The sequence below is a fragment of the Malania oleifera genome, chromosome 7 (genome assembly GCF_029873635.1).
Source record: "Malania oleifera isolate guangnan ecotype guangnan chromosome 7, ASM2987363v1, whole genome shotgun sequence".
Lineage (NCBI taxonomy): Eukaryota > Viridiplantae > Streptophyta > Magnoliopsida > Santalales > Ximeniaceae > Malania > Malania oleifera.
The window spans coordinates 73,225,335-73,235,312 of record NC_080423.1 but is presented as its reverse complement, the minus strand read 5'-3'; the positions used below and the strand labels follow the sequence as shown (position 1 = coordinate 73,235,312).

Here is a 9,978-nt window from a genome sequence, read left to right as displayed (position 1 = left end):
TCAACTCTGAGCTGTTCAGATTCTATATTTGATGAGTTTGATTTTCTTTGAAGTTTGCTGAACCATCTCCGGCCCCAAAACTTATCTCTCACTAGTTTCATCCCAATATAACGGGGATCAGCACCTCCTACCATATAACGCCTCATATGGTGCCATCATAATGCTGGCCTAATAGCTATTATTATAAGCAAATTCGACTAGTGGCATGTACTAGATCCACCTACCACCAAAATATAATACACATGCTCGCAACATATTCTTCAGTATCTGAATCATCCTCTCCATCTATCCATCGGTTTAAGGATGAAGTGTTGTACTGAATGTCAGCTGTGTACCCATGGCTCTTTACTAACTTTTCCAAAACTGCGATGTCAACCGTGGGTCTCGGTCAGAGACAATGGATACATGCACTCCATGTAGTTTCACTATCTCCTTTATATATATATATATATCAACCAACCTACTCATGGAGTAGAAAACTCTGATAGGAAGAAAGTGGGCAGTCTTTGTTAACCGGTCTACGACTACCCAAATAGAATCCTGACAATGAAGTTCTGGTGGCAATCCTGTAAAGAAATCCATGGAAATATGTTCCCACTTCCACTCAAGAATGTGGAGTGGCTATAATTGTCCGTCCGATTTATGGTGCTTAAATTTTACCTTCTAGCACGTCAAACACTGCTTTTCGTACTCAGTTATCTCTTTCTTCATATTGCTAAACCAAAAGGATCCCCAAAGATCCCTGTACATTTTAGTGTTTCTTGGGTGCACTGTATACAAGGATCGATGCGCCTCCTCCAAGATGGTTCTTTTAATTTCAGTATTTGCTGGTATGCATAGTCTGGTACTAAACCTCAGAGCACCATCATTTGAGATAGTAAAATAGGCTCCCTGTCCACTTTGTACTTTATCTCTAATCTTCACTAATTATGTATTTTGCATATGAGCGATCTTAATTTTCTCCAGGAAAGTTGGCTGAAGTACCAAGCTAGTAATAAATGCCTAGTGATCTCCCTTTACCAGCTTTACCCCAAGTCTTTCCAAATCCATTTCGATCTGATGCTGCATCACCACTACTGACATAGAGCCATTCCCTGATTTCTGACTCAAGGCATCAGCTACCACATTTACTTTTCCTGGGTGGTAACTGATGGTACAGTTGTAATCTTTAATTAACTCCAACCATCTCCTCGGCCTCATATTCAACTCTTTCTGTGTGAAGAAATATTTCAAACTCTTATGATCTGTAAAGATCTCACATTTCCTACCATACAGATAATGTCTCTAGATTTTTAAGGTGTACACCACTGCAGCCAAGTCTAAATCATGCATCGAATAATTCTTTTCATATTCCATAAGTTGCCGAGAAGCGTATGCCACTTTTCTTTGCTGCATCAATACACAACCAAGTCCTCTCAGAGACGCGTTATTGTAGATCACAAAATCTTCATCCCCTAATGGAATAGTCAAAATTGGTGCAGTGACGAGTCGCTTCTTCAACTCTTGAAAGCTCTGCTCACATTCATCGGTCCACTCAAATTTCAAATTTTTCCTCGTGAGCCGTGTCAGAGGACTTAATAATCTAGAAAAACCCTCTACAAACTGGCGGTAGTATCCTGCTAGACCCAAGAAACTTTGGATCTCCTAAATATTTCTCAATCTCGTCCAATTCACCACCACTTCTATCTTGCTCGGATCTGCCGAAATACCATCCCCGGAGATCACATGTCCAAGGATTGTAATTTCCCTCAGCCAGAGTTCACATTTCTTAAACTTAACATACAACTTCGTTTCTCTCAACACCTATAGCACCATCCTCAGATGACCTTCGTGCTCCTAAAAAATCTTTGAGTAGACCAGAATATCATCAATGAAAACAACAACAAAATGGTCCAAATATTGGTGGAATACCTTGTTCATTAGGTCCATAAACGCTTCTGGTGCATTGGTCATTCTGAAGGGAATAACCAAAAACTTGTAATGGCCATACCTGGTTCGAAAGGCTGCCTTCGAAAAATTTTTTGCTTTAATTTTTACCTGATGATATTCTGACCGAAAATCAATCTTTGAGTGGACCTGGGTTCCCTGGAACTGATCATAAGTCATCAATACGGGGAAGAGAATACTTGTTCTTAGCTGTCACTTTATTTATATCTTTGTAGTTGATACACATCCTTATCGTCCTATCTTTCTTCTTTACAAATAAAATTGGCGCTCCCCAGGGTGACACATTAGGCCTGATGAACCCTTTGTCTAATAATTCTTGCAACTGGTCTTTCAGTTCTTTCAATTCAACTGGAGCCATTCTGTAGGGTGCTTTAGAAATCGATGCCCACTTTGGAAATAATTTAACAGCAAACTTAATTTCATGATCCAGTGATAAACCAGGTAACTCCTTTGGAAAAACATTTGAAAATTTCTTGACAATTGGAACATCAGCAAGTTTCAATTCTCCCTCTGGAATTTCCTTTATACAAACTATGTATCCCTGGCAACCCTCCTGTAGTAGTCTCCTTACTTGAATAGCTAACACCAACTATGGTGAGGCGCGCACACAAGACCCCACGAATCTGAATTCTTACTCTTCAGGAGGCCCAAATATCATCTCTTTCTGATGACAATCAATATTGGAATAGTTAGCTGCTAGCCATCCATACCCAAAATCATATCAAACCCTTGCATATGTAATACCACGAGATCAACTAGTAATACTCTTCCCTGAATATCTACTGGATAGCCTCTAAACAGCTTTCGACACCTCACTACTGACCTTGTCGGTGTAGCTACTAACAACTCAGTGTCTAACAATTGAGTTTCTACCCCACATAATTTGATGTACCCCATAGACACGAAAGAATGTGCTGCCCCTAAGTCAAATAAAACAATAGATTTAATTGAAAGCATATTATTGGTACCTGTAACCACATCGCCCGTAGCCTTAGCGTCTCCCGGCGTCAATGCATAGACCCTCGCCGGGGCGGTGTTCCTCTGTTGGCCTCCTCGGAGTGCCTGGTTATTCCCTCAGAATGGTCTAGGAGTTGGTGCATTGTTCAATGACCCATTACATGCCCGTGCAATGTGTCCAGGTCTCCCACACCGGTAACAAATATTCTCTTCCACATAACATTCTCCTATATGCCTCTTGCCACACCTAGGGCAGATAGGACAAGTTTGCTTGCCTTGATATCCACAGTTTCTCGTCACTTGCCACTGACCTCTACCATACCGGTCTCCCCTCCATGGGCCTCAGCCAGTACCTGCCTAAAACCGAGGAGACGTGGGCCTCTTTCTCTAGCTCTGTATCCCAGTACCCCTTTGCCTGCTCACCTCTACTACAGTAGCTCCGTCGGCCAATTTTGAGAAATCCTCCTCCTTCAGAACTGCCACCTGTTTATAGATTTCTTGCCTCAGGCTTCTCTCAAACTTTCTTTCCTTCTTCGCCTCATTTGGGACAATATATGGGGCAAAGCACGACAGCTCAATAAAATTTGCCACGTATTGTTGGACTATCAGATGCCCCTGCATCAAATTCAAGAATTCGTCCACCTTAGCTATTCTAACAGTGGCAGGGAAATATCGGTCGAAGACCACCTTCTTGAACCGGCTCCAAGTCATGGCTATTGGTACGGGTCTTTGTTCCTCTAATAATCTCACAGTTGTCCACCACCTCTCGACATCACCCATCAACTTATATGTGGCATAGAGGACCCCCTGATCATCAATATAGTAGAGCACCGTCAGTGTTTTCTCAATTTCTAGAATCCAATTTTTGGCAACTATAGGGTCAGCTCCCCCCGAGAATGTCGGAGGATTCATGTCGGTGAACTGCTAGATCATACAACCCTAATCAGCTAGTGGGTAGCCCCATTCTCCGGTATTCTGGGCGATTTCTGCCATAACTTGCTGTGCTACACTACACAACACGTGGTCAGTGTTAATGCCACATATACTAGAAGGCCCTACATCACTACTACCACCGACGTGTGCATTGTTAATTCCGGGGTCCATCCTATAATAACACGAGAATAATTTGAGAATCCTAGCTTCATAATACAATTCTTACATTAATCTAACTAAGAATCATAACATATCTTCATACCACCAATCCACTAATTTAAGGCTCAATCTTACCATTCGGAAACAAAACCAATGATAGTTTACCATGACTTTCCTAAAATTGTCACCCTAGGAAAATCACAGAAACCATCCTGAAGTTCCTGTCTCCAAACTGCGAGACAACCCTAAATTCTCATATTAATCAATCACATTGACTTTACCAAAATCCCAGTCCATCCTCTACCTATCCTCATCAAAATCCATTCCTATACTCTGGTATTGTTTTCCGCTATGCACTAAAGTTTACAGAACCTAGCAACCTAGGCTTTGATACCAAACTTGTAACAACCCCAAAATTATTACCACTTTTCTTTTATATATCCTGCAATAATATAATATTACTTTGATACCTATAATAATATCCACTATAACGTCTCGGACCTCAAGTGGTACCGAGGACACCTGTTCACAAAACATACCACCTATGCATCAGAAAAACATGAAAATACATTAACCTTATTTACATACCAGAGTTTTAGTATTTCCCAAAACATACATATACATCTCCCAGAAAATCCACAAAAGCTCCTAGGGATTACTCAAAAATACATCTCTTAAAACAACACTTACCCTTCAATGAGAGCAGTACTAAAGTCCCCTTTATCTCGAAGCTCGCTTCGCACGATTATCTGGATCACCTGAAATGTTTGGAATGCTGGGGTGAGACATGTCTCAATAAAATGGAATAAATTACAACCAGTGTGTGGCAAATGAGTTTTACTTGAATAACATAATTATTAATTCAACTATAACTGTGATAATATTTCAATGTAAAACATATCATAAATCACATCTATGCCTTTTAAAATAAACTTTCTATTTGAACATACTTTTACCTGTAATAGATAGTTCCTGTTCTCTGTAAAACTATATACATTTATCTATATAACTATGAAAGCTTCCCTACATGGATAACTGTATGCATGAATTAACCCTGCATGCTTAGGTTGTGTGGCCCGTGGGCTGCATTTAACTCTGACTGACCTTCCACGCTAAGTCAAATTGTAAACCTCTGTAATACGATTGGCCCCCTCAATCTGGTCCTGACTGCCAGGGAGCTCCTCGTCTCTTCTTTGGGCACAATCGACTGTCATTCCACACTCTATCTGAGATGTGTGGTTGCACTATCTATACTATATTAGCTACGATACCATGCTCTATAATCTCTTCTAGTCCATCAAGGATCTAATATTATATAATACTATGTCTGTATATTACTGTTTTACCATGATTTTGTATAACTGTATATACTGTTCTACCATGATTCTGTATAACTGAAATAACCATGATTATGTATAATAACTATAAATCATAGCTCTGTAATAACTGTATATCATGGTTTTGTAATAACTGTAAATCATGGTTCTTTACAAACTATAATATCACGGTTTTGTAAAAAATGTAAAAATTTCTGTATTAAATCTCTGTATTGTATTTGCTATTTCTTATGCTTCACAATTTAAATGAAACTCTTATACTATAATCTATACAGGAAAAATCATATGTTCGTGCTATATAAAAATAATATATGTATCATTTGTAAAACTTTCCTGTATCCCAAAATTTCTGAATTTTCACAAACATATAAAAGAGGTAAAATTCAAATCCCATATTGTAGATTTTATATTCTGTAATATCCAGCAAATCATATGCTAAAATCCCAAAAACTGTTATATTTTAATTGATAAAATTCTGAAATTAACTGACTTAACTTATTCCCCTTACCTAATTATTAAGAGGCCTGCTAAAACTCTATACTCATGCCCACAGCATTCGAAACTCAAAAACCCTGAAATTATGTATCCCCCAAAATAATATCACATTCACATTTTTCCGAACCCAAATACTTCATTTAATCAATGAAACATCAAACAATTAACTATTTATTACTCTTACCTCATTCCCTGAGGAAACGCCCGCAAGGATTCTAAACCCGTGCCTACGACGTTCGCACCAAAACCCTGTATTCCACAAATCCCAATTTTATAAGTTCAACATCAAATAATGTTCATATTCACATTCCTAAACCTATACACCCATTAAATCAATTAAACCACCAATCAACACCATAATCACTTCCTTACCTCAGTTTTGAGGTGGTGCCTGGGATCCTCCAAACACAATTCTGCTCTGGTCAAATTGACGAGGATTGCTGCTAGGCTTTTGAAACGGAGTTTGATCGTCGATGGGGGGAGTTTAGAGTGAGAAAATGAGGAGAGAGAGAGAGAGAGAGAGAGAGAGAGAGAGAGAGAGAGAGAGAGAGAGGAAATGTTCACAGTTGAAAGAGAGAGAGTCAGGGTTTTGAATTTTTTTTACAAGAAAAATGACATGCAGCCCTTTTATAGTATTCTATCCCTGGAAAAAATCATCGATGGTTTTCTTAGGCTCCTAGAAAACCGTCGCTGGTTTTGTTTTTAACCAAACCGGTTTTCACTGTTTACCCTTAACCTGGTCACGGTAAAAATATAACCGTCGACGATTTTCTTAGCACTTCAGAAAACTGTCACCGGTTTTGTCCTCACCAAACCATTTTCCTCTTTTCTTCTATTTCTCTTATCATTTCTATTTTCCAGATCTCTACAAAGGTATGCAAACTTGAATTTTGTGAGCATTGTATTCTTGGAAAACAGACTAGAGTGAAATTTGGCACTGCAATCCATCAAATTGAAGGTATTTTAGACTACATTCACACAGATATAAGGGGACCTACTAAAATTGCTTCATTGGGTGGTATGCATTATTTTGTCACTTTTGTTGATGATTTTTCTAGAAGAGTATGTGTGTATTCTATGAAACATAAAAATGAAATGTGTGATATTTTTCTTAAGTGGAAAAAATTAGTTAAAACTCAATCTGACAGAAAAATTAAACATCTCAGATAAGATAATGGTGGTAAATACATGAGTGACCCGTTTATGAAGGTATGTCAAGATGAAGGTTTTTCCTGACACTTCACAGTTTGAGATACACCAAGAAGAATGAGGTGGTAGAGCACATGAATCAGACTTTGTTGGAGAAAGTTTGATGTATGTTGTCTAATGCTGGGTTGGACAAAAGGTTTTGGGATGAGGCTATTAGATATGCGTGTCATCTCATCAACCGTCTACCGTCATCTGCAATAGGGGTGTTAGCCTTAGAGGCTATGTAAGCTTGATTGTCTTGTTTTAATGATAACAACCCATTAGTGGTTCTAGGATAGCTTATCTTTGCATATCAAGCCATAATAAGTACAAATACCAATGCAAAGATTAAGCAAATTAGTAATAGGTTAGACATCATCAAAAAAGGGTAGAATGTTAACCTTGGTGGCTACACCATCATTGTTTAAGGTGTTTTGATGATATTGACCTATATATTGTTCCTAGTGTTTTCCTATCTTTGCAGATCATGTTTAGTACAGGTACTCGTAGATGAAGTATTGGATCGAAGGTAAAGATCGAACTGAGTCAACATCAAGAAGTAAAGATCAAATGGACACATACTCAGAAGGATCCAAGCATGACCAAAGGAAGCTTAATGAAGTCTTATATGTATTTGGGGTGTGTTTGAGGTAGCATATTTTGTAACTCTTGCGGTTTTGTTTCTTGCATGATTTCTAAGCAAGAGTTGAGCAAATGCATGCATACTAGGACACATGAATAAATAGGATTTTACCTAAAGTCACAAACTCAACTTTAATAGTTTTCAAAGTTAAAATCAAAGAGTTTGTCAAAAATATTCTCTACTCAAAATATGTTTTCAAAGGGATAAGTTTTTAACATCCTAGTTTTAAGAACATTTTTTATACTTAGTCTTGACTTTGTTAAAACATGTTTGATGTCCTAAAAACTCAAGAAAGTCAAGTATATTTTTATAAAGGACATACCAAGCATATAAGATATCGAAACAAGCTTTCAAATGTGTTTTCATAAATCAGGATATCTTATAATTCAAGGGGAAACTCACTTGGATAAGTATTAAATTTTATTAGACTTAATATATTAAATATACTTTTGTCCAAGAATGTTTTAAGTCATTAAAAGGATTTTTGATAAGGAAAAACAAAGCAATTGTCGACTCACGTAGTGTAGCCTTGAGTCCTGAACACTCTTAAGTATTTAGGGCACAACGTTTGATATAAAAGTTTAAAAAGGATGATCTTGGTGTCCCTGGAAAGTTAAGAAAAAATCCCACAACTTTCATGTTGATTACTTTTTCTGATTCAGTGCACTCATTGACAAGAACAGGGGATTCATTGATGAGTGACTAGTCAACACTAGCCGACGAGTAAAACTAGTAGCCAATGGGAGTTTCCTGCTTAAGTGACTAGTCGACGAGTGTAGGGGACTTGTCGAAGAGTGGACTCATGCTCAACGCCATAACGGCTAGAAAATGACTAGTTTCTTATGGGAATTGCTCCCAACGGCTAGTTAACAACTAGTAGGGGGTTTTGGCTATAAATACAAGGTATTAGCCTTGTTTATATATGGTTTTGATCATTATTACAAGCATTTAGTGAAAAATATATTTCAATCTTGAAATGAGGAATAGCTTCCCAAGAAAGGGGGGGTGAATTGGATTCTTTTTATATTTTAATAATTTTTAAGCTTTTAATTTTAATTACCCAGAAAACAAGATATATATGAACGATAACCACACTTAAGAAATACTGAAATTTAAATTTACAAATCAATCAATGAAACCAAGATAATTCAATCACTCAATCAAAAAATATTAAAGCTTTTGTTGATTTCCCTGTAAACTCTTAGTATGCACTCTACTTGATTAAAATTTTTGTAGATTAACCAACGTACTCCCTCTCTGGGTTTCTGCAAACGATTAATCAAAACGTACTTTCTAAATATCAAGTACCTTTGTTTCTTTCTCACTTAAGAACCTGCAACCTGCACTTTTAAATCATACAACTATAGCAAGTAAAGAATATAAAGTAAAGCAGAGAGAAAAAGACAAGAATTTTTACAAGGTTCAGCTTCAACACAGCCTACATCCTCGCTTTTGGCAAAACACCAAAGGATTCCACAATATCAGTTCCTTTACCTGGTGGAACATTACCTATTTACAACCACTCCTTCTGTTAGGCTAGAGCCCGCCTCTCCAAACAATAACCCCTTGTTTGGTCCAACGATTCAACAACTCTGAATTGTTTAAGAATGATGATAAAGAAATTTGTGTACAAAAGAGAACTCTCACAATAGAGTAAATTAGTACAATGATCAACACACTTATACTTCAAGGTAATTCAAATATAAGAAATTTGAAACTCAATGCTTAGTATGAATTACCAAATGATTTTTCAAAGAAAATGAAAGATTCTGATTTTTGAAAGCTTTGCTTCAAAGTATGAATCAATATTAAACTCAATAAAGTTTTAGATCCTTTAAGAATTTTGAATACTTGAAGATCAATTGATCTAAGAACCTTTGAAAACTTTGCTTGATCTAAAAATCTTTGAAAGTTGCTTGATCTAAAAACTTTGAAGATTTCTGGATCTGAAAACTTTGAAGATTGCTGGATCTGAAAACCTTTGAGAATTTCTTAATTTCAAAAACCTTTCAATATTGCCTCAATAATCATATGTCAAACCTTTGAAGCTCTTGACTATTTATAGATGTTTTTAGAAGCCATCCATTACTCCCAAAGATTCCTAAAAATCATTTCCAAATATTTGAAATAAATGTATTTAAAAATGTGGTTTAAAAAATCTTCTCGTTGAGAGAATTAATGCCAATGTTTGAGTGGCAGTCACTTGCCACGACTTGGCAGTCGCCTATCACAGAGCACTCTCTCAACACTGAATCCTGGCAGTCGCCTGCCAGAACCAAGGCAGTCGCCTGGAAGTTTAGGCAGTCGCCTGTTTAGCTA

The 9,978-nt window shown here is 37.3% G+C and overlaps 1 protein-coding gene across 1 annotated transcript; it reads right to left on the bottom strand.

Moving 5' to 3' along the window:
* Positions 1-3,291: 3,291 nt before the first annotated feature.
* On the bottom strand, positions 3,292-3,816 carry LOC131160887 (uncharacterized). Its single transcript, XM_058116762.1, has one exon. It carries the CDS (start codon positions 3,814-3,816, stop codon positions 3,292-3,294), a length of 525 nt encoding a protein of 174 aa, XP_057972745.1.
* Between the last annotated feature and the right edge of the window lie 6,162 nt (positions 3,817-9,978).